This window comes from Mus caroli, unplaced genomic scaffold (assembly GCF_978045245.1).
Source record: "Mus caroli unplaced genomic scaffold, Mus_caroli_1 scaffold_13, whole genome shotgun sequence".
Classification (NCBI taxonomy): domain Eukaryota; kingdom Metazoa; phylum Chordata; class Mammalia; order Rodentia; family Muridae; genus Mus; species Mus caroli.
The window spans coordinates 47,168,914-47,193,951 of record NW_028227268.1 but is presented as its reverse complement, the minus strand read 5'-3'; the positions used below and the strand labels follow the sequence as shown (position 1 = coordinate 47,193,951).

The window sequence follows — 25,038 nt, the reverse complement described above, 5'->3', positions numbered from 1 at the left end:
TTTCCGAGACAGGGTTTCTCTGTGTAGCCCTGGCTGTCCTGGAACTCACTTTGTAGACCAGGCTGGCCTCGAACTCAGAAATCCGCCTGCCTCTGCCTTCCGAGTGCTGGGATTAAAGCCGTGCGCCACCACGCCCGGCTGTACTTTACTTCTAATAAGCAAGCATTAAGCTCAAAATCTGGTGCCCTGAAGTCAGATTAGCATGCTCTGCTTGCCAATGCTCATCACGCTGCGTTACAAGAATCTTTAGGCATTGGGAGAGACAGCTTAGGGGTTAAAAAGATTTATTGCTTTTGCAGGGGACCCAGGTTCCCAGCACCCAAGTGGTAGATCATATCTATCTCCATTCCAGGGGAGCTAATGTCTTCTTTTAATCTCCCTGGGTACCAGGCATGTCTGTGGTGGACAGGCATATATGAAGGCAAAACATTAATGATTCTTTGGTATGTTTTGTTTTGTTTTTGAGGTTTGATAAACACTATATAGCCAAGGAAGAATTTGAATGTCTTCTTGAAAAAAAATTATTTTATGTATATGGGTTGTTTGGGTTGCATGTCTGTATATGCACCATGTGTGTTCTGTATCTACAGAGGGCAGAAGAGGGTTTTAGATCCCCTAGAATCAGAGTTACGGACAGTTGTGAGGCACCATGTGCTGGGGATCACACTAGGTTCTCTGGAAGAACAGCTAAGGCTCTTAATCGGTCAGTCATCTTTCCAGGACCAGACCTTGAATTTATGACTATTCTGTCTTTCACCTCCCGCCCCTCCACCACCGCCCCCCCCCCCCCCCGAGTGCTGAGATCCTACAGGTCTATGCATTGCCACAAACTGAAGTACATTCCCATCCCAGATCATCATATATTTTTGCCAGCCTTCCTTCTGCTTTGGATGTTCCAAGAGTTATTTGACTCTTTGGTACATAGTTACCACTATTAACAGTAATGTAATGGAGGATAGAAGAACAAAGGATTCATTGAGTAGGAGTTAGTACTACATATCAGCTCTGAATTCATGAGAATAAATATAGGGGAAATGTACAACGTACGCAAACTTATTAAAATTGTATGGCTTTGGCTTTGGGGGAGCAATATCAATAGCCAATTAAATGTCAGATCTATTAGAGAGGGAACCTAAACCGACTGGCAGAAGGCGGGGCGTGAGCCTCCCCGGACCACACCCCTCCTGGTGAAATCCGCTTTTAGACCCGCCTCTCCGACTTGGGCTGCAACGTCAATTGGGGATGTCGCTAATCCATCAGAGCATCTCGGCGTCTATTGGGTGAATTTCTGAGCCCGGTTGCGCACTTCCTGGAGTTGGGAACGCGGAGCGGACGTCGTCTTTCCGCCATTGCTCTGCGAGCCTAGCCGCTACCTGAGTGAGGGGCGACAGGTGGGTGGTGGGTGTCTGAGGCTGAGCGCAAGGTAATCGAGTGGGCCGAGCGGCCTAAGGAGCTGCGCCAGGCCCGGGTCCCGAGCGCTCAGCCCGGCTAGAGTGCAGGCCAGGGGGCTCCGGACGTGTTCCATCTGCCCCTTGTGGGCCCGGGCCTAGCTCTTTAGTTTTGGCCTGCCTCTCTATCCCAGATTCTCCCGGCATGGCCGGAGTGTTTCCTTACCGAGGGCCCGGTAACCCGGTGCCCGGCCCTCTAGCCCCGCTGCCGGATTATATGTCAGAGGAGAAGCTGCAGGAGAAAGGTGAGAGGCGAACGGGAACGGCGTGCGCAGGCCCGAACGTGTAGGCGGGTTTCATTTCTTCCCTCTATAGGCAGGTCATCAGGGGTGTGCTTATTAGCACTATTTACATTTTTAAAAATTGAGTCCAATCATTGAAAGTTTGGAAGCGCCTGTTATTTTGCAGGAGCTAATTGTGTACGTGTGTGTGTGTACGTGTGTGTGTGTGTGTAAAATGCATCAATGACGATAAAACCTGCTTCTTTATAGGGTTTGCATTACAATGTAGGACTTAGACAACAGCCCTCCCCTAAACATCTATAGCAAAAATATCAGGTGGTTTGGGGTAGTAAAATGGCAGGATACTTGGCAGTGAGTATTTCTCGTCACAGTGTGCTGAGGGTTGCCCCAGGGCAAGAGTTGGGGATAACTAGGGTTAATGTGTGCAGCCCTTTAAGCGGAGGTGCTTTTCTAGCTCGAAAATGGCAGCAGTTGCAGGCCAAGCGATATGCAGAGAAGCGGAAATTTGGGTTTGTGGATGCTCAGAAGGAAGACATGCCCCCAGAACATGTCAGGAAGATCATTCGAGACCATGGAGACATGACCAACAGGAAGTTCCGTCATGACAAAAGGGTCTATTTGGGGTGAGTAACATCCCAGGATAATATCATATGGAGTTTGACTTCTTTCCTTCCTCTGCCCCTTCATTGATAGTGCTGGATAGAGGGACTAGCATTTGGAACGTGACTTTTTAACTGAGACACAGTTTCCCTGTGTGGGCATTTCTGCCCTGGATTTAGCTCTGTAGACTGGGCTGCCCTTGAACTGACAGGGATCCCCATGCCTCTGCCTCGAAAAGAGCTGGGATTAAAGGCAGATGTTGGGCTTACATACAGTGTAACGACACCAACTTGTTGCCGGGCAAGGTAATAGCAAATGCCTGTAATCCCAGCACTCGGGAGTCAGGTGACTTTGAGATTGAGGATGGCCTGGTTTACAGAGTGAGTTCTATAACTGATAAGGCTGGACAGAGAAACTCTGTCCTGAAAAATAAAACAACAACAAAAATAACTTAAGCAGCCGTGGTAGTGTTTGCATGTAATCTCAGCCCTTGAGCTGCAGAAGCAGGAGCATCATGAGCTTGAGGCCAGCTTGAACTACCTGGTGAGATGCTCCATCAAAAACAGCAAAGCCACATGTGATGGCACAGGCATTTAGTCTCTGCGCATGGGAGACAGAGATAGGTGAGACTTCTGTTCTATGCAGTGAGTTTCAGGCCAGCCAGGGCTATACGGTGGGACCCTGTCTCAAACAACAATAAACATTATTACTGTTATTTTTGAAACTTTCTTTTTGTCTTCAGTGAATAGACCGTATTTGGTCCTTTCCTTTTAGGAGTATAAGTTTAGTGGTATGATGGATGAGAGACAAATGGTTACCATATAGGACAGGGAAGGTATTGGTATTTACAGGAAGGGTAGAAGGAAGTTGCTTTCAAAGGGATGGGTGTTAGTTTCTACAGGCTGAGTCCCACACCAAGACATTTGGAAGGGAGAGTGGTATTAGATGAAGGTGGAGATGAGGAGGCAGGACTTGTGATTGTGTAGGGCCTAAGTCCTAATTTGGGACTTTGGAGTATAAGGCAGCATTTTGTGAGGAACACGTGATAACTGTATGGCTTGTCAGCAGGGGACAGATAACAGAACCCTTAGTTCTTTCTCATGGTCTCTCCTCCTCGTTGCAGAGCTCTTAAGTACATGCCTCATGCGGTTCTCAAGCTCCTGGAGAACATGCCCATGCCTTGGGAGCAGATCCGGGATGTGCCTGTACTGTACCACATCACTGGAGCCATCTCCTTTGTTAACGAGATTCCCTGGGTTATCGAGCCGGTTTACATCTCCCAGTGGGGGTGAGAAGGGCTGGTATCTGGTGGGAGGTGTTGGGCGCTGGGGTGGGGTGTTGCAGCTGAGATCAGTGGACATGATGCTCTTGGATTCTAGGTCAATGTGGATCATGATGCGTAGAGAAAAAAGAGACAGGAGGCATTTCAAGAGGATGCGTTTCCCCCCTTTTGATGACGAGGAACCGCCCCTGGATTATGCCGACAACATCTTAGATGTTGAGCCACTGGAAGCCATTCAGCTAGAGCTGGACCCAGAGGAGGATGCCCCTGTGTTGGACTGGTTCTATGACCACCAGCCGTTGAGAGACAGTAGGAAGTGAGTGGAACTAATTTCTGTGAGAGTTCTGCAAACAGGAGCTGTGGGGAGGCAGTAGGTAAGCGACTGGGCTCAATGCCTACTTGATGGGGGCCCTCCATCTTTTCCCTAGGTACGTTAATGGTTCCACCTACCAACGCTGGCAGTTCACATTGCCTATGATGTCCACTCTCTACCGACTGGCCAATCAGCTTCTGACTGACCTCGTAGATGACAACTACTTCTATCTCTTTGATCTGAAGGCCTTCTTTACCTCTAAGGCACTCAACATGGCCATTCCTGGGGGACCCAAATTTGAGCCTCTTGTTCGAGACATCAACTTACAGTAAGTTGGGAGAATATCAATTTTAGGCGCCTTGTGTGTGTTAAAGTTTAATATTTATCTTAAGATCCTGTCTAACAGTGGAACTAGACAACTCACTTGACTGTCTGTCCTAGGGATGAAGACTGGAATGAGTTTAACGATATTAATAAGATCATCATCCGTCAGCCTATTCGTACTGAGTACAAGATTGCTTTTCCTTACCTGTATAACAACCTTCCACACCACGTTCACCTGACCTGGTAAGACGCTTGCAGCATAGCAGTTAGAATGGAGAAGGCCAGAGCACGAGAACGTTGGCTGACTCTTCTCTTTGTTATAGGTACCACACTCCCAACGTTGTGTTCATCAAGACTGAGGATCCTGATCTGCCAGCTTTCTACTTTGATCCTTTGATCAACCCAATCTCCCATAGGCACTCAGTCAAGGTAAGAGGAAATCACATGTTTGGAGGGTGGCTGGGAATGAGAGTCCTGAAGATTGAGCTTGGGGCCTTATGCATGCAAGTTTTCTGCCACTCAGCAGCCTATGCCTCACTTTTTTCTTTTCGGACATATAGTGTAGGTTAGCCTAAATTGGCTGTGTGGTTTCATGTTGGTCTTACTCATTCAGTCCCTTTGTCTTAGCCTCTGCCTACATACTGGGATTTCAGGCTTCCTTTCTTGAGCTCAGGAGTTTTGGTCAGGAACTGATGGCAGTGGGTACTTCCTATGGTGTGATACTAGAGCTCCTTTGGGAGGCTTTTAGTGGTAAGCGGGTGGGTTGATTTCCTGCTTAGCTCTCTTCTCTACTCCCTTGGCTTCTTTATCTAGCTCTTTAGGCTGCTCTTGTCAGGCATGTGTAGCCACTACTGCCCATCTCAGTTCTGCACTCAGTGAGTGGGAAATGAACCCGCGAGGATTTCTTTTTCAGAGCCAAGAACCACTGCCTGATGATGATGAAGAGTTTGAACTCCCAGAGTTTGTCGAGCCCTTCCTGAAGGATACACCTCTCTATACAGACAACACAGCCAATGGCATTGCCCTGCTCTGGGCACCACGGCCCTTCAACCTACGCTCTGGTCGTACCCGCCGGGCCTTGGACATACCCCTTGTCAAGAACTGGTGAGGCTTCTCCCTAAGGGATAATAGAACAGTTTATGAGAAAAGACGGTCTGGATGGGCATGCGGCCTTCCCAGGGGGTCTGGAAGGAGAAGTGGGTAAGGCTCTGATGGGCTTATTTAACCAGGTATCGGGAGCACTGTCCTGCTGGGCAGCCTGTGAAGGTTCGAGTCTCTTATCAGAAGCTGCTTAAGTACTATGTGCTGAATGCCCTCAAGCACCGGCCTCCCAAAGCCCAGAAGAAGAGGTACGGTGCTGGAGGCCCCTGCTACACCTTGTGTTCCAAAAATGTCACTCTGCCACTTTAACGCTCGTCTTTATTTTTACCCAGGTATCTGTTCCGTTCTTTCAAAGCTACCAAATTCTTTCAGTCCACCAAGCTGGACTGGGTGGAGGTAGGGCTGCAGGTTTGCCGCCAGGGCTACAACATGCTCAACCTTCTCATTCACCGGAAGAACCTCAACTACCTGCACTTGGACTACAACTTCAACCTGAAGCCTGTCAAGACGCTCACCACCAAGGTCCTGTCGGGGATCTCGCGGCTCTGCTGCGCTTAGGGGTGGACGGGACTGTGCATACCTCCTTCTGTGGCCGCTATCATTAATGTTCTTTGTGTTCTTGGCCTTTTCAGGAAAGAAAGAAATCCCGTTTTGGGAATGCTTTCCATCTGTGTCGGGAAGTACTGCGTTTAACCAAGCTGGTTGTGGACAGCCATGTGCAGTATCGCTTGGGCAATGTAGATGCCTTCCAGGTGAGGCCATGCTGCCTGGACCCCTGCCCGGATGGAGAGACAGGGTAAAGCCTGTGCTGGCTTTGGAGCTGGCTCTGGCTCTAAGTCTAATGGGTGATTTTTTTTTTTTTTTTTTTGCAGCTGGCAGACGGTTTGCAGTATATATTTGCCCATGTGGGACAGTTGACAGGCATGTATCGATACAAATATAAGCTGATGCGGCAGATCCGCATGTGCAAGGACTTGAAACATCTCATCTATTACCGCTTCAACACGGTGAGACCCAGCCCTCACTGCCAGCCTTCACACACCCTTGCTTTTTCTTTGCAGTTAGAGCTCTTCCCCAGGACCTCCTTAGAGAGAAGCTCTTGACTATGTCCTTACTATATTCAATGAATCACAGCACTTCCCCTCAAACCTACCACTGAATCCATGCAGGAGCCTCAGTTTCTGCCTGAAATTCTTACATGCGTCCCTATTCTAGACTGTGAGAACTCAAACAGCATTTACCCTGTCTCACGGCAGCCTGATTATCATGTTCATCCTTCTACTTCTGCCCGGTTTTCTTTCTATCATTTCTCTAAAGGAATTGTTCATTTATGGTCATGATTTCTGCCTGACTGTAGGGTCCTGTAGGGAAAGGCCCTGGCTGTGGTTTCTGGGCTGCTGGCTGGCGGGTCTGGCTGTTCTTTATGCGTGGAATTACCCCTCTGCTAGAGCGATGGCTGGGCAACCTTCTGGCCCGACAGTTTGAAGGTAAGTGGTTTTCTCACCCAGGCTTGTGTTCCTGATGTTCTGTGTCTCTGTCTGCGCTTGTCATCTGTCCCAGGTCTGTGTTAAGTGACTCTGACCTACTCCTGTTCTGGTTCTCAGGCTGCTCTCTAGGATTTTGAGCTATCATGTGTTTGTATGTTTGTGACTGTCTGAAATGGCTTGTCTCTTTGCCATGTGTGGGTTGCATGGACACTTGTCACTATTTACTGATTTGATCTCTGGGCTGTCCTTCACTTCTAGGCCGTCACTCAAAGGGGGTGGCAAAGACAGTAACGAAGCAGCGGGTGGAGTCACACTTTGACCTGGAGCTCAGGGCGGCTGTGATGCACGACATTCTGGACATGATGCCTGAAGGCATCAAGCAGAACAAGGCCCGGACAATTCTGCAGCACCTCAGCGAAGCCTGGCGCTGCTGGAAGGCCAACATCCCTTGGAAGGTAGGCTCTCCTCCACCTCCAAGGAGGCCTGCCATTCATTCATCCTTCTGAGGTTAGGAGTACCACATCCTCACAGGATTGTCCACCTTCTCTTCTAATACCCCTCCTTCTTGAGACAGTCTCACTGTGTTGTCCTGGCTGAGCTGGAAGTCTGCAGGCCAGGCTGGTCTCAGACTCAAGAGATCAATCTGCCTCCGCCTCCATGCTGGGGTGCAGGTGTGAAGCACTATGCTTGGGTCTTAGTACTCTTTCATTGTGTCTGTACCTGCAGGTCCCAGGACTGCCAACACCTATAGAGAATATGATTCTTCGGTACGTTAAGGCCAAGGCTGATTGGTGGACCAATACTGCCCACTACAACCGGGAACGGATCCGTCGCGGGGCTACTGTAGACAAGACTGTTTGCAAAAAGAACCTGGGCCGCCTCACTCGCCTGTATCTGAAGGCAGAGCAGGAGCGGCAGCACAATTACCTGAAGGTTGGGACAGCTAGACTGGGTGTGGGGGCTGGGTGGTGAGGTGGACTGCAGAGTGAGGATCAGGCTTTGTCCTGGTGTGGACAGTAGTGGGAGACTAACCTGATGTTCACCTTCCAGGATGGGCCTTACATCACAGCCGAGGAAGCAGTGGCCGTGTATACCACCACTGTGCACTGGCTGGAGAGCCGGAGATTTTCTCCCATCCCCTTCCCTCCACTCTCCTACAAGCATGATACCAAGTTGCTCATCTTGGCTCTGGAGCGTCTCAAGGAAGCTTATAGGTAAGGGGTGGTTGGTGGGTTCCTGTTGGGAGGAGGGTAACAGAGAGAATGGCATTGTGGTCAGAGTTCAGAAGAAGGTATAGTTCTTTCTGGTTTAGCATCTCATTCACTTTCCTTTTGCTTTGTCAGTGTGAAGTCTAGGTTAAACCAGTCTCAGAGGGAGGAGCTGGGTCTGATTGAACAAGCCTATGACAATCCCCACGAGGCTTTGTCCCGCATCAAGCGTCACCTCCTCACACAGAGAGCCTTTAAGGAAGTGAGTAATATGTTCCCTCCGTTTTCTTTTGGTCTGTGTTCTTTATTCCTGGCAGATTATCTAGTGGGGGGCAGATTGCCTTAGGTGAATTGATGTGAGCCAGGTTCCTCCTCCCACAGGTGGGCATTGAGTTTATGGATCTCTATAGCCACCTTGTGCCAGTGTATGATGTGGAACCACTGGAGAAAATAACTGATGCTTACCTGGACCAGTACCTGTGGTATGAAGCAGATAAACGCCGTCTTTTCCCGCCCTGGATCAAGCCTGCTGACACAGAGCCACCACCACTGCTTGTTTACAAGTGGTGTCAAGGTACAACTTTGCTGGAGTTACCCTCCACAGAGAAAGGAGATGATTGGGCTCTGTATAAACATTCAGGCCTAGGCTGCATGGTCCGTTTTATTGCATAAGAGTGAGTAGTACTGCCAGGTGGTGGTTTCACGTGCCTTTAATCCCAGCACTTGGGAGGCAGAGGCAGGCAGATCTCTAAGTTTGAGGCCAGCCTGGTCTACAGAGTGAGTTCCAGGACAGCCAGGGCTACACAGAGAGACCCTGTCTAATAAAAAGAGAGAGTGAATACTACTGATGTTGAGCAAAGCTGACATTTATAGCAGTTGGGATGAATGAATAAATGGATGGATGGATGGATGGATGGATGGATGGATGGATGGTAGAGGGTTTTGGAATGTGTTGAGAGCTGCTGAGGTTACTAGTCCTGAAAAGAAATTTGTAATGTGCCATAGCTCCAGCATTTTTCTTTTGTAGGCATCAATAACCTGCAGGATGTGTGGGAGACGAGTGAGGGCGAGTGCAACGTCATGCTGGAGTCTCGATTTGAGAAGATGTATGAGAAGATTGACCTGACCCTGCTTAACAGGCTGCTGCGACTCATTGTGGACCACAACATAGCTGACTACATGACCGCCAAGAACAACGTAGTCATCAACTATAAGGTCTGTCCTGGAGCAAGGAGCAAAGGAATGTGTTGGGGCGTGTCTGACCCAGGGAGTTAGGATTTGCTGAGGGAGACTGGACCCTGAAGTGTCTGGGACACAGCCAACCCTAGTCATAGCTAAGAATTGTGGTTCTCTTTTTTTCCTTTTTCATTTCTAGGACATGAACCATACAAACTCATATGGAATCATCAGAGGCCTGCAGTTTGCCTCATTCATTGTACAGTACTATGGCTTGGTGATGGATTTGCTTGTACTGGGATTGCACCGGGCCAGTGAGATGGCTGGGCCTCCTCAGATGCCAAATGACTTTCTCAGTTTCCAGGACATAGCCACTGAGGCTGCACACCCAATCCGGCTCTTCTGTAGATACATTGATCGCATCCATATTTTCTTCAGGTAATGACACACAGCTCACTTACCCAACAGGGCTGGGAGCCAAGCTCTGTCTGTGCAGTGGCTCTTGTAGATTAGTTGATTAATTGCTTTTGGGCTATAAAGTGAAATGAAGCCTAGTGAGGAATAGGGTCCCTACTGTGGAACTAGAGTTCTTAAAGGGTCCTAGTATATTTGGAGTTCAACCATGTACCTGTCTTAACGTAGGTTCACAGCAGATGAGGCTCGGGATCTGATCCAGCGTTATCTGACAGAACATCCAGACCCCAACAATGAAAACATTGTTGGCTACAATAACAAGAAATGCTGGCCCCGAGATGCCCGAATGCGGCTCATGAAGCATGATGTCAACTTGTGAGTCTCAGCTGGGTTTGTGGGAATCACGAGGAAGTTAGTCCTAGGGACCCAAAAATCAATTAGGACTGAGGAGGTTGTGCCTTGGGTGGAAGGAATATAGGCCTATTGGGCTATCATCTACCTGGTCTTTGAATGTGTCTTCAACAGACTGAAGTGCCTCTGTGTTCTCTGTGGATAGGGGTCGGGCAGTGTTCTGGGACATCAAAAACCGGCTGCCACGATCGGTGACTACAGTTCAGTGGGAGAATAGCTTTGTGTCTGTGTACAGTAAAGACAACCCCAACCTGCTATTCAACATGTGTGGCTTTGAGTGCCGCATCCTGCCTAAGTGCCGCACCAGCTATGAAGAGTTCACCCACAAGGACGGGGTCTGGAACCTACAGAATGAGGTACAGTCCAGCAAGGACATCATTTTACGACCCCTGTAACTCTGGAGTCAATGGGTGAAGAACAGTCATAGCTTTTCATTATCATTAAGTGGGTTGGGTTTAGTCACAGTTAATCTTTGCTTGTTTAAACAGTGTCTCTGTAACACTGGCTGGCCTGTAGTTCACTTTGTAAACAAGACTGGCCCTGGTTGTCTCAGAGATCAGCCTGCCTCTGTCTCTACCTCCCAAGAAGTGTAAGGATTAAAGGCATGTGTGCTATTATGCTTTATCGATTGATTGAAACAGGGTCTCACTGTGTAGCTCTGACTAGCCAGCTTAGCCTTGAATTCTCATAGATCCACCCTCCACCTCTGCTGCTTCCTGAGTACTGAGATTAAATGCACACACTACCATGTTTGGCTTTTCACTTTGATTTTTGCCATGGCATTTGTGTGGACGTCAGAGGACAACTTGTAGTCTGTTCTGTGTGGGTTCTGGGGGCTTAAGTAAGGAACTAAGGCTTGGTAAACAGCACCTTGGCCTGCTCTGAGCCATTTCACCAGCCCCTTGGGAGTGTCTGAGACAAGTTAACACTGACTTTATGGTGTAGGTTACCAAGGAGCGGACAGCTCAGTGCTTCCTGCGTGTGGATGATGAGTCAATGCAACGCTTCCATAACCGTGTGCGGCAGATTCTGATGGCCTCTGGCTCCACCACGTTCACCAAGGTATGGAGGGCCGGAAACCTCAGATTTCCTGCCAGCCTCTGTCTTAGCATCCCTTCAGCTCGTCCCTGGTTTGAGTTCCCTCTTTCCCAACTTTGCCTAGTATTCTAATCTCCATGTATTATTTTGGGATGGCATCTTAGAATGTTAGATCTATTGAGTTTATTTCTGAGGATTCCCTGCAAAAATTTAACAGGCTGCATCTGTGGGGTTTTGATGATTTTTAGATCACAGCAAAAGTGGAGTCTATAATTTGAACAAAAGTATCTATTTGCATTTTCCCTTAGGCTTGTTATCTAAGTCAAACAGCTTATATTTTAGGGAGTAGCATATAATACCATTAAAATGCAGGGTCTTTTGTTTATATTTTTCCTTAAGTTGTTTCTGGGGCCCATTTAACACAGCTGAGGGAAGCTGGGGATTTGTTAGTTGTGTATATTAGGGTCTTGCAAGGCCAGATATCCCATGATGTAATTTTTTAACCATGGCTCTGAGGAATTAGCTTGTCCTTCTAGGTTGATCTCCCCATGATTGGTAACCTCTGTGCTGTAGGTACTTTGTACATACTAGATGCTAGCTATAAAGTAGAGCCCTTTCCCTTTGAGAGACAGACAGATACACGATCAAAGAACCCCTAATGTGTGATGTTTATGGAGCCTTACGTTATCTGGGAGCTGAGAATACCAGAGGTCATGAGTTCTGGTCCTGTCTGAGTGTGGAAGAAGAAAGGCTTCTTCTATAAGAAACAAAGTGAAGGTGTTCAGCTTTAGCAGAGGTGTGGAGATGTGCTTAATTACCATGGTGCTTGTGTTGTGTAAATATAAGAAGTTTAAGGTTTACTGCAGTAAGGTGTGGATTTGGATATTTTCTAGATCCCTGGAAATAGAATTTTCAGTAAATATAAAAATAATAAGGCATTCTCGACTTTAATTTTATAATTTTTTTCCAAGCCATGGTTTCTCTTCATGTAGCCCGGGCTTTCCAGGAACTTGACCTGTAGACCAGAGCTCCACTACCTCTGCCACCCAAGTGCTGGGATTGCAAGTGTGCGTCACCACCACAAGGCAGTTTTCTGATTGTGTTGTAAAGGTTGAAAGCTCAAGGATGAGTGAGACTGTCTGGAAGAGTGGAGACAGCTGAGGGTGATGGGAAGCTCTCAGGTGCACTGACGGACCAAGGCCCAGAATCAAGCAGGTGTTTAACAGCCTCAGTTGCCTGAGATCAGTTTGTTAGATAAGACTGAGTGAGACTCAGTGGGATTGGCAGTTAGGGTGTCGTTGATGACCTTAGAGTTATTTCAGTGTTGGGATGCAAGCCAGATTGTGTGGACAAAACTTGATTGGAGGTGAGTGGAGACAGTGAGTTTGCCAGAGCTGGAGTAGATGCGTTAGGATCTCCCTTTTATAGAGGGAGCTACACATCAGAACAGGCCTTTTTGTTTTTGGGAGTTTTTTACTTTTACTCACTTTCTTTTCTTTCTTTTTTTGGGGGGAGGGGGGAGTTGAGACAGGGTTTCTCTGTGTAGCCCTGGCTGTCCTGGAACTCACTCTGTAGACCAGGCTGGCCTTGAACTCAGAAATCCACCTGCCTCTGCCTCCCGGGTGCTGGGATTAAAGGCGTGCGCCACCACCGCCTGGCTCTCTTTTGTTTTTTGTATATTTACTTGTATACAATGCATTATAACCATATCAACCTCTTGTTATCCTCTTTAATCCCCGCTTCCTGCAGCCCCTTCCTTTAAAAAGGTGTGTGTGTGTGTGTGTGTGTGTGTGTGTGAGAGAGAGAGAGAGAGAGAGAGAGAGACAGGGTAGGTGTGGAGTATCGTGGGGCTCCATCACCCTCTTCCTACTCTTCCTATTCCTTTGAAGCAGGGTCTCTTCTGAAGTCTGCAGCTCTAGAAGCCTATGAGGTCCAGCAATCCTCCTGTCTCAGCCTCGCTCCGAGCCTTATGGAGGAGTGATGAGAGTTGAGGGAGGTGTTTCACAATCATGGTTAGACACTCATGATGTTGAGTCAGATTGCATTGTTGGGTCTGTTACTAGTTAAGACTTTGGGAGATCCTCTACTGCATCATCTATAAAATGAGTATAATCATATTTCTTAGCTAAAAAGGCTCTTGTGGGGCTGGTGAGATGGCTCAGTAGGTAAGAGCACCCGACTGCTCTTCCGAAGGTCTGAAGTTCAAGTCCCAGCAACCACATGGTGGCTCACAACCACCCGTAATGAGATCTAATGCCCTCTTCTGGTGCATCTGAAGACAGCTACAGTGTACTTACATATAATTAATAAATAAATAAATAAATAAATAAATAAATCTTTTTAAAAAAAGGCTCTTGTGAAAATTAAATAATGCATATAGTAGTCCAATAAGCCATATTTTATAAAGGGCTCATATTAATTAGATCAGAGATTGTGCTGAGCGCACACTGATGGGTGTGGACTTGTTTACTTTTTCTCCTCCTTTGCTTTTGTTTGTTCATTGGTTTGCTTGCTTAAGACAAACTTTATGTATAATCCAGGCCGACACTGAACTCCATCCTGATTTAGCCTCTGAAGTACTGGGATTACAGACATAAGCCACCTGACACTGATGTCAGGCTTCAACATATACATGTTCCCACACATATACATGTATACACACTTATACTCACAATGTATGCATCATATACGGCCACACCAGAAAACCCCCCAAAACCTCCCCCTCCCCTACCTCCCTGGTTAATAGAAAAAAGCTCCTTTTCTTCCTCTTGTTTAATTTTACTGTGTCTTGTAAATTTATATATTATATATATATTATTTTCTGTAACTACTAATGATTTTTAAGATGAACCGTCACAGTAGGGATGTAAGTAATTCACTAGTAACTGCAAGGCCTGCATTGCTCATGTGGAATTTACTCCTTTCCACTGACTTTAGATTGTGAATAAGTGGAACACAGCTCTCATCGGCCTTATGACATATTTTCGAGAGGCTGTGGTGAATACACAGGAACTCCTAGACTTATTGGTGAAGTGTGAAAACAAGATCCAGACACGTATCAAGATTGGATTGAACTCGAAGATGCCTAGCCGGTTCCCCCCTGTTGTATTCTACACCCCTAAGGAGCTGGGTGGGCTTGGCATGCTCTCGATGGGCCACGTTCTTATCCCCCAGTCTGACCTCAGGTATGGCCTGGGTGCTAGCTTCATTATTTCAACTGGGAGGGAAACGGGTGTTTGGTTACGTGTGATTTTACTTTTATCTCTTGTCTCAATTTTCCAAAACAGGTGGTCCAAGCAGACAGATGTGGGTATCACACACTTCCGTTCAGGAATGAGTCATGAAGAAGACCAACTGATTCCCAACTTGTACCGCTACATACAGCCATGGGAGAGCGAGTTCATCGACTCCCAGCGGGTCTGGGCTGAGTATGCACTCAAGAGACAAGAGGCTATTGCTCAGAACAGGTGGGCATGCGGAGAGTGTGCCAATCACACAGCTTTTGGGTCACAGCATTTTGAATCTTATATAGAGGCCATGGGCAGAGTATGTGTTTAGGAGTTAAGACTAATTCTGTTTATCCTTGGCCAAAGAATGTTGAATGCTTCCTCTTTGTGAGGAAGGATATTGACTCTTTTTTTCTGGCAGACGCTTGACTTTAGAAGATTTAGAAGATTCATGGGATCGAGGCATTCCCCGGATCAATACCCTCTTCCAGAAAGACCGGCACACATTGGCTTATGATAAAGGCTGGCGTGTCCGAACTGACTTTAAGCAGTACCAGGTATGTGGAGTGGAGAGTAGAGCAAGTTTCTCCCAATCAGGATATTTCTGGCATCCGTGTCACTTAGAGTGGGAGACACCCAGACACTTACTTCACTGTACTTGCCTTATCTTGCTGTCTAGGTTTTGAAGCAGAACCCCTTTTGGTGGACACATCAGCGGCATGATGGCAAGCTTTGGAACCTCAACAACTACCGCACAGACATGATTCAGGCACTGGGCGGTGTGGAGGGCATTCTGGAGCACACTCTCTTCAAGGGCACTTACTTCCCCACCTGGGAGGGTCTGTTCTGGTAAGGACACTGCCCCTGTACAGGGACCCGTCCCAACTACCTGAGCCTATCACTTGTGTGCTGTAGTGGCCTGCTGCTGCTGCTGCTTACCCAGTGAGAGCGAGGCACCTCTGGGAGGTGGGTGGGCAGCGTCTCACTTGGTTACTCTGCTCGTCAGGGAGAAAGCCAGTGGCTTTGAGGAGTCCATGAAGTGGAAGAAGCTGACCAATGCTCAGCGATCAGGATTAAACCAGATTCCTAATCGTAGATTCACCCTCTGGTGGTCCCCAACCATCAATCGAGCCAATGTGAGTGTGATTTCTCAGCAGGGGAGATGAGGGAAGGTGGTTTCTTTTGCTTTAATCTTTGTCCTAAGAAGTGGCCTGCTGTGGTCTCGGGTCTCTAAAGCCCTTTCTCTTTCCTGGCAGGTCTATGTGGGCTTCCAGGTGCAGCTGGACCTGACAGGAATCTTCATGCACGGCAAGATCCCCACACTGAAGATCTCTCTCATCCAGATATTCCGAGCTCACTTGTGGCAGAAGATCCACGAGAGCATCGTGATGGACTTGTGTCAGGTGGGCTGCAGTTGAGGGGTGACTTCACAGAGTCACATCACCTCACTGTTTTTCTAGTTTTGGAGACAGTCTATGTGGCCTTGGCCTAGAGATCCTTAGGCTGGCCTTGAACTCAGACCACCTACCTCTGCCTCCCAAGGGTTTGGATTAAAAGCATGCACTGCCTCACACGGCCAGCTTGCTCTTTTGAGAATGGGAAGTTTATCCTGGACATTCGAGGATTAGACTCCTACTGCTTCATCTAACTTCTCTTTGCACTCAGTGTGAGTGGATTTCTGTAACAGGGTACAACCCTCTCATCTTTACTCCCAGGTCTTTGACCAGGAACTGGATGCACTGGAAATTGAAACAGTGCAAAAGGAGACAATCCATCCCCGAAAGTCCTATAAGATGAACTCTTCCTGTGCGGATATACTACTCTTTGCCTCCTATAAGTGGAATGTCTCCCGGCCCTCGCTGCTGGCAGACTCCAAGTAAGTGTTTTGTGGTCCAGCTTTAGGTATCAGGAACCTTGGTGTTAATGTACTACTCATGTTACTTAAGGGATTAGCCCCGCCTCTTCGGTTTTGTTATTCTGGCTTAAACCTTATAATCCTATTGCCTCGGCCCCTCCAAATGCTTGCTGTACAAGAGTGGGCACCATTCCCAGCTTTTTGCTGACATTCTTTCAAACTTGGAGGTAATGTTAACCCCTGTAGCCCATCAGCAGTCAGACCTGCTCATTTCCTGGGGGTCTTGCTGATCTGTTTGATTTGCTTGTTTTCGTTTGAGATAGGGTTTCTCCTTGTAGCTCTGCCTGTCCTGGAACTCACTCTGTAGACCAGGCTGGCCTTGAACTCAGAATTATGCCTGCCTCTGCCTCCCAAGTGCTGGGATTACAGTCACGCACCACACGGCCGGCTCAGGCTCTCGCTGCTCTGCACTGAGGAAGGGGATGAGTTTGAGGTTTAGGTGCAGAGTTCTCATGATTCTGAGACATTCATTGCTTACGCTGTGGTTTCCTGGAAACTTGACCTTTTTCCCCACCCTTAGGGATGTGATGGACAGCACCACCACACAGAAGTATTGGATTGACATCCAATTACGCTGGGGAGACTATGATTCCCATGATATTGAGCGCTATGCCCGGGCCAAGTTCTTGGATTACACCACAGACAACATGAGTATCTACCCTTCGCCCACAGGCGTGCTCATTGCCATTGATCTGGCCTATAATCTACACAGGTGAGTGAGGGCTGAGAAGCATGGGTTTTCCATTAGCCCTGTACTTTCTGTTTGTTTTGTTTCATTTATTTGAAGTAGGGTCTCATTATATAGCCTTAGCTGGCCTAGAACTCACTCTATAGACCAGCTTGGCCCCAAACTCCCAGAGATCCACCTCTTTCAACCTCCTGAGTGCTGGTACTAAGGTGTGTGCTACCACAGCCTACACATTAGTCTTTACACCAGGTTTTTTTTGTTTTGTTTTGTTTTGTCTTTTCAAGACAGGGTTTCTCTGTGTACCCTTGGCTGTCCTGGAATTCACTCTGTAGACCAGGCTGGCCTCAAACTCAGAGATCTGCCTGCCTTTGCCTCCCAAGTGCTGGGATTAATGGTGTGTGCCACCACTGCCCGGCTTTTACACCAGTTTTAACTTGCCTGGCTAAGATGAGGTTTTTGTCTTCTGGGTCACTGACTGACTCTTCTCTGAGTATGTATGTGTGTTAGCAGATTACTACATAAGCCTGGCCAACTGTCTTTGTCCCTTTGCTGTACTTGGAGCTTTCTGCCTATGCTTAAGTTCTTGTGATTCCCTTCATTCTCACAGTGCCTATGGAAACTGGTTCCCAGGCAGCAAGCCTCTCATACAGCAGGCCATGGCCAAGATCATGAAGGCAAACCCTGCGTTGTATGTGTTACGTGAACGGATACGCAAAGGATTGCAGCTGTATTCATCTGAGCCCACTGAGCCTTACCTGTCCTCTCAGAACTATGGTGAACTCTTCTCTAACCAGATTATCTGGTTTGTGGATGACACCAATGTCTATAGAGTAACTATCCACAAGGTGAGTCTTGGATGCAGTGTGGGCGGGCATGCAGGCTTCAAGTGCCTGTGAGAGTAAGACACAGTAGAGTGATTATGTCTAGACCATGCTAACCAATATAGTTGTTCTTTAGACCTTTGAGGGGAACTTGACAACTAAACCCATCAATGGGGCCATCTTCATCTTCAATCCACGAACGGGACAGCTGTTCCTCAAGATAATCCACACATCTGTATGGGCTGGACAGAAGCGTTTGGGTCAGGTGAGCAGTTTAAATGATAGTGAGGCTATAGAACCTGGCTGTCTCTCTTGGTAGAGGGCAAAGGGACATGATAAAAAAATACTGATTTCTCTACTGAGAGACAGCATTTCTGGGTAGATCTTTGCAAGTTTGAAGCCAGCCTCTCTTTTTTTGGTTTTTTTTTTTTTTTTTTTTGGTTTTTTGAGACAGGGTTTCTCTGTGTAGCCCTGGCTGTCCTGGCACTCACTTTGTAGACCAGGCTGGCCTCGAACTCAGAAATCCCCCTGCCTCTGCCTCCTGAGTGCTGGGATTAAAGGCGTGCGCCACCACGCCCGGCTTTTTTTTTTTTTTTTAAGACAGGGTTTCTCTGTGTAGCCCTGGCTGTCCTGGAACTCACTCTGTAGACCAGGCTGGCCTCGAACTCAGAAATCCGCCTGCCTCTGCCTCCCAAGTGCTGGGATTAAAAGCATGCGCCACCACACCCGGCTGAAGCCAGCCTCTTATATATTGAATTCTAAGCCATCCAGGACTGCATAGTGAGATCATGTCTCTAAAAATTAAATATTATTTTACTTTAATTGTGGGGGGTGGGGGCGACGACACCTACAGAAGCTAGGAGCATCAGATCTGGAACTAGAGTGACAGGCAGTTATAAGCTGCCTGGTGTGGATGTCGGGAACCACATCCTCACGTCTTCTGTAAGGGCATGATCTTAACCCGAAGCCAGTAGCTCTGGCGCCTGTCTTACTTCACTGTTTCTGAACATCATTAAACATGTAGGCAGGCACCTTTTTCTGATTACTAAGTTTAGCATCCATGTTCGTCATTATAGAAACCGTTTATTTCAAGATTTTTTTTTTCTAGATAATTGAGGAAGGTAGACTCAGTTTGTTTTGTTCCTTTTTGGTTATTAGTTGGCCAAGTGGAAGACTGCTGAGGAAGTGGCTGCCCTGATCCGATCTCTGCCTGTGGAGGAACAGCCTAAACAGATCATTGTCACTCGGAAAGGCATGCTGGATCCTCTGGAGGTGAGAGGTGGACGCAGTAGAAAGAGGTAGGCCCACGCCCTCTGGGCTGTGTCTCTGACTTCAGGCTTTCCTTTAGGTCCACTTACTGGATTTCCCCAATATTGTGATCAAAGGATCGGAGCTCCAGCTGCCCTTCCAGGCTTGTCTCAAGGTGGAGAAGTTTGGGGATCTCATCCTTAAAGCCACCGAGCCCCAGATGGTTCTTTTCAACCTCTATGATGACTGGCTCAAGACTATCTCATCCTACACGGTAATTAGATACCTTAGGAAGAGGGGCTCCCTGGGGTGAATGTGGAGTCAGGAGAGGATACTGTGTGCCTCAGGGGTCTCCAGAAGCCACTTGATGAGGTCATTTTTAAATCTTGACCTATGTATACAAAGAGCAGGAAATCTTGCAGAGGGGTTGGCACCTTAAGAAACTGGGGACAGTGCTAGCTTTCCTGTGAGGCTAGGGTAAAGGAGGAGAGAGCCTCACAAAACTGACAGTCATGCTTTGCACATCTTTTTCCAGGCTTTCTCCCGTCTCATTCTGATTCTGCGTGCTTTGCATGTGAACAATGATAGAGCAAAGGTGATCCTGAAGCCAGACAAGACTACTGTTACGGAACCGCATCACATCTGGCCCACGCTGACTGACGAGGAATGGATCAAGGTGGAGGTACAGCTCAAGGATCTGATCTTGGCTGACTACGGCAAGAAAAACAAGTGAGTAGGGGCCAGGTGTCCTAGTGCAGCGAGGGGAAGCCTGGCTCAGGACATAGGCTCTGGAGTTTGGAAACATTTAGGCTTACAAGTTTCTCAGATATTTTACCTGTGTTTGGTAATGCATGCCTGTAATCCCAGCACTCGGGAGGCAGAGGCAGGTGGATTTCTGAGTTCGAGGCCAGCCTAGTCTACAAAGTGAGTTCCAGGACAGCCAGGGCTATACAGAGAAACCCGGTCTTGAAAAACAAAAAAACAAAAAAAAAAAAAGAAAAGAAAAGAAAAAGAAAAAAAGAAAAATAACATTTTGGAAACTTAGGAAGAAACACGGTTCTCAGTGAAGGCATTGAAGCCATTTTGAACAGATTCACTCTCTTTTTTGTTCCTTCTGTCTGCATTTCTCTTGTGTTTTGAGACAGGATGTCATTCTATATCCCAGGCTGGCCTTAAAGCTTCCAACAGCCCTCTTGCCTTAACCTTGTAGCTGCTGGAATATCAGTATGTCTCACTACACCCAATTTGGGGTTTCCGTTTTTGAGAGTTGTCTTGTGTCAGGACAGTTTCTGTGGGAAAAGCTACAGAGGTGAAGGTCGTGTGCATTAGTGTGGTGCTGCTTGGCTGCAGGGAGTCTCCACAGAGTGACAGCATCTCCAGGTCCAGGGGTAAAGGTGCTGCTATCAGGAGTTCAGTCTCTAGAACCCACAGGAGGAGGAGAAACCTTCTCTAAGTTGTCCTTTGACCTCTGCATTTGCACTGTGATACATGTCTTCCTCCTCCAGAGTAAATACATTTAAAAAGAAATGTTACCGGCTGGAGAGCTGGCTCAGTGGTTAAGAGCACTGACTGCTTTTCCAGAGGTCCTGAGTTCAAATCCCAGCAACCACATGGTAGCTCACAACCATCTGTAATGGAATCCAATGTCCTCTTCGAGTGTGTCTGAAGACAGCTCCAATGTGTACTTATATAAATAAAATAAACATTTAAAAAAAAAAAGAAATCTTACTTGAGGATTATCTTGGCAGAGTATACCCACTGTCTACCCAAGTCTACTTTATCATCAAGACAAAAGGGACTTGTGGGAAGGAAGAGCTCCTTCTCTTTTAACTCTCAGTGTCCCCACAGCGTGAATGTGGCGTCACTGACACAGTCAGAAATTCGAGACATCATCCTGGGAATGGAGATCTCGGCGCCATCGCAGCAGCGGCAGCAGATAGCTGAGATTGAGAAGCAGACCAAGGAACAGTCCCAGCTCACTGCTACCCAGACTCGAACTGTCAACAAGCACGGTGACGAGATTATCACTTCAACCACTAGCAACTATGAGACCCAGACCTTCTCATCAAAGACTGAATGGAGAGTCAGGTACCGTGGAGGCATGGAGCCACGTGGGATGGACGGACAGGTCTGTTGATGTTGCTGCATGGGCTTGCGCTGAGATGCTGACATTCCCTGTCTGTCCTTTAGGGCCATCTCTGCTGCCAACCTGCATCTACGGACCAATCACATTTATGTTTCATCTGATGACATTAAGGAGACTGGTTATACGTACATTCTTCCGAAAAATGTGCTTAAGAAGTTCATCTGCATATCTGATCTCCGTGCCCAAGTGAGTAGCTATGGCTCACACCTGGACCACAGTGTGAGCCCACTTAGTCTGCGCCTAACATTCATCTGAGAGTTCCAGAAACTTTGAGGTGCTTCTTTCTTTCTTTTTCTTTTCTCGAGACAAGGGTTTCTCTGTGTAGCCCTGGCTGTCCTGGAGCTCACTCTGTAGACCAGGCTGGTCTTGAACTCAGAGATCTGCCTGCCTCTGCCTCTCAAGTGCTGGGATTAAAGGTGTGTGCCACCACTGCCCGGCTTTTTTTTTTTTTTTTTTGAGGTGCTTATTTCAAAATTTATGGATGAATGAATAATTTTAAAAAGACAGCACAAACAAAGGGGTATCAAAACATTTTGTAAAGCTAGGGCAATTAAGAGAAAATTTTATTGGGGTAGAATTTATTGGCAGAGAGTAATAACAAATAGATTCAGATATGTATTTGTTTGACATGCTGTATTGAATCTGTATGACTGCATGCTTTATGATGTCGAGATAGGAAAGGACAGGATCTTTTCTTCACACCACTCACAAGTAAAATCCAAATAGAGTAAAATACTAGAGTACTAGAAGGAAATACTGAAGACCTAGTATTGGGAAAACCATTAAACACAACATTAAGCAGAGCTGGGCATGGTGGTACACACCTTAATCCCAGTACTTGGACAGCTGAGGAGACAGGATTGCTGTGAGTTTAAAGGCAAACTCTAGAAGTAGAGGTGGGATGGTCAGGAGTTCAAAGCCAGCTTTTGTGGCATGCTGAGTTCTAGTCAGCAGGTACCCAAGAAACTTTCTCAAAACAATACACAAAACCTAGCATGAAAATGGCAGGCTGGTGAAATGGCTCTATAGGTACAGATGCTTCTGTCAAGTCTGCTAACCGCAGTGTAAGCTCCAGAATCTACGCAGTAGAGAGAGAGAACTGACTCTTGCAAACTGTCCTGTGCTGTCCACATACCCAGTGTGACGCACATGGACACACATGCACATTCATGTTTTAAAAGTGTTAAAACTTGCAGGGCAGTGGTGGCGCACGCCTTTAATCCGAGCACTTGAGAGGCAGAGGCAGAGGCAGGTGGATTTCTGAGGCCAGCCTGGTCTACAAAGTGAGTTCCAGGATAGCCAGGGCTCCACAGAGAGACCCTGACTGGAAAAACAAACAAAAAAGTGTTAAAACTTGGACAGCAGAGAAAGTGTGCCACACAAAGTTGACTGAGTTAAGACCCCAAATCCCACTGTGGAAGGAGAGAGCCAGCTCTTCAGAGTTGTCCTCTGACCGCCACATGCACACCATGCATGCAGTCACCCACAGGTGTGTGTAAAATAGTAATAATAAAGTGAAGAAGGAAGAAAGGGGGCTGGAGCAGTTGGTGCTCTTCCGGAGGTCCTGAGTTCAATTCCCAGCAACCACATGGTGCTCTCAACCATCTGAAATGGGACCTGATGCCCTCTTCTGGTGTGTCTGAAGACAGTGACAGTATACCCACATACATAAAGTAAATTAATATTTTTTTTTTAAAGAAAAGCTCTTTTATAACAGTTCTATATGAGTTCAAGGCCAACTTGGTCTACATAGTGAGTTCCAGGACAGCTAGAGCTACATAGCAAGACCCTGTTTCAGAGAGAGAGAGAGATTGACTTAAAAGGGAAAGAAAAAGGCTACAGATAGGCTGGAGAGATGGCTCAGTGGTTAAGAGTACTGACTGCTCTTCCAGAGGTGCTGAGTTCAAATCCCAGCAACCACATGGTGGCTCACAACTATCTGCAATGAGATCTGACACCCTCTTCTGGTGTGTCTGAAGACAGCTACAGTGTAGTTACATATGATAAATAAATAAATCTTAAAAAAAAAAAAAAAGGCTACAGATATAGAGAAAGCTCAACCGCAGAATGCTTACCTGGTATGCATTACCTATGCACACCTGGGTTTGGTTTCTTGAGAAGAAAAAAACCCTGAGGCCGCTGAGGTGGCTCAGTGGGTGAAGCACTTCTCATGGGAGCCGGACAAGCTGAGTTTGATGCTCCAGAACCCCTGTAAAGGTGAAAGAAGAGCCTGTCATAGAATTTTCCTCTGACCTTCACATACACTCAGTGCCACACATACAGAATAATAATACATTAAAAACATTTTTGTATGTAGGTGTTTTTTCTGTACATCATATGCAGGCAGTACCTGTAGAGAGCAAAAGAAGGTTCTAAAACTGGAGTTACAGACAGTTGTGAGCCACCATGTGGCAGGTCCTCTGGAAGAGCAACCAGTACCCTTGACCAGTGAGCCGCCTCTCAGCCCCAACAATAAAATTTGTGAAACTTCTGGCATTCTGGGTCGGTACTAAGAAGACCTTCTGATCTCATCTCTAGATTGCAGGATACCTGTATGGGGTGAGCCCTCCAGATAACCCTCAGGTGAAGGAGATCCGTTGTATTGTGATGGTGCCGCAGTGGGGCACGCACCAGACTGTGCACCTGCCCAGCCAGCTGCCCCAGCATGAGTACCTCAAGGTTAGTGGTGGTGGTGGAGCCTGGGAGTGCACTTACTGTCATGCTACCCTAATGGGTGACATTTGTCTGCAGATGGGTTGAACATCTCTTTATTGCTGTTTGCCTATAGGAGATGGAACCCTTAGGTTGGATCCACACTCAGCCCAATGAATCCCCCCAGCTATCACCCCAAGATGTCACCACTCATGCCAAAATCATGGCTGACAACCCATCTTGGGATGGGGAGAAGACGATTATCATCACGTGCAGGTTGGTGTGGACCTCCTGGGTAGAAATACTATAGAGCAGGCATGGCAGGCCAGGGCCTGGATTGGTGGCTTGAGCGCTTACCCTGTCCCTGTCCCCCGCACCCCAGCTTCACACCAGGCTCCTGCACACTGACAGCCTACAAGCTGACGCCCAGTGGGTATGAGTGGGGCCGGCAGAACACAGACAAAGGCAACAACCCCAAAGGCTACCTACCCTCGCACTACGAGAGGGTTCAGATGCTCCTGTCTGACCGTTTCCTCGGCTTCTTCATGGTCCCTGCCCAGTCCTCCTGGAACTACAACTTTATGGGTACGTGATTGTGTGTGCCCAGGAAGTGTTGGGTGGAGACAGGTGACCAGCATGCTTGGTTAGTTCTTGAGGTCTGGCTGCCTTGGAAACGGCCCAGGGGCTCAGGCTGGGTGAGGCGGGCAGAACCTTATTAACTTCTGATGTTTCCCCTCCCATTAGGTGTTCGACATGATCCCAACATGAAATATGAACTGCAGCTTGCAAACCCCAAGGAATTCTACCATGAGGTCCACAGGCCCTCCCACTTTCTCAACTTCGCCCTTCTGCAGGAGGGTGAGGTGTACTCTGCAGACAGAGAGGACCTCTATGCCTAGTTACTTCCTTCTGCTTCAGATCCCAAAGCCTGGAGCCTCTTGAACGCCCTCCCCAGACAAGCTGCTGACATTCAGCAGTCTGCCCCTTTGTGTTTTGTGCTTGTGTTGTTGATAGATTGTAATCCTGAACAAAATGTAATAAATTTTATAAATAGTGCTTTTGTTTTCTTGCTGTTGTGAGGTCAAATTCTGGGTCTAGGCATTTGAGGATTGGGGACTAGCTTGGGCAGTTCACAGCAAGGTACTGGACTCTGCCTTCAGAGCCTTGAGGCCTTCTCCATTGGAGGCTTTGAGGCTACCCTAGACTCAGGGAGCTGAGTTGGGGCTGGCTTATTACTTTGAGCATATTTGCTGGTTTCTCTGTAAAAGTACTTGGAATCTACCTATTTTCAGCATCA

The 25,038-nt window shown here is 47.4% G+C and overlaps 1 protein-coding gene across 1 annotated transcript; it reads left to right on the top strand.

Moving 5' to 3' along the window:
- The first annotated feature begins 1,320 nt into the window (after window positions 1–1,320).
- On the top strand, window positions 1,321–24,797 carry Prpf8 (pre-mRNA processing factor 8). The gene is made up of 42 exons (XM_021177904.2): window positions 1,321–1,693; window positions 2,145–2,313; window positions 3,414–3,578; window positions 3,670–3,888; window positions 4,001–4,213; window positions 4,327–4,452; window positions 4,533–4,638; window positions 5,123–5,313; window positions 5,439–5,558; window positions 5,643–5,832; window positions 5,943–6,062; window positions 6,183–6,317; window positions 6,668–6,797; window positions 7,056–7,252; window positions 7,524–7,730; window positions 7,848–8,011; window positions 8,141–8,267; window positions 8,387–8,579; window positions 9,033–9,220; window positions 9,381–9,619; window positions 9,824–9,970; window positions 10,152–10,362; window positions 10,952–11,068; window positions 13,982–14,229; window positions 14,332–14,511; window positions 14,693–14,828; window positions 14,951–15,120; window positions 15,278–15,407; window positions 15,528–15,674; window positions 15,987–16,147; window positions 16,707–16,898; window positions 17,482–17,719; window positions 17,832–17,960; window positions 18,854–18,967; window positions 19,044–19,217; window positions 19,479–19,672; window positions 20,792–21,031; window positions 21,134–21,275; window positions 23,628–23,768; window positions 23,878–24,017; window positions 24,124–24,326; window positions 24,486–24,797. Exons 1-42 carry the CDS (start codon window positions 1,594–1,596, stop codon window positions 24,638–24,640), a joined length of 7,008 nt encoding a protein of 2,335 aa, XP_021033563.1. The 5' UTR covers window positions 1,321–1,593; the 3' UTR covers window positions 24,641–24,797.
- Window positions 24,798–25,038: the final 241 nt, after the last annotated feature.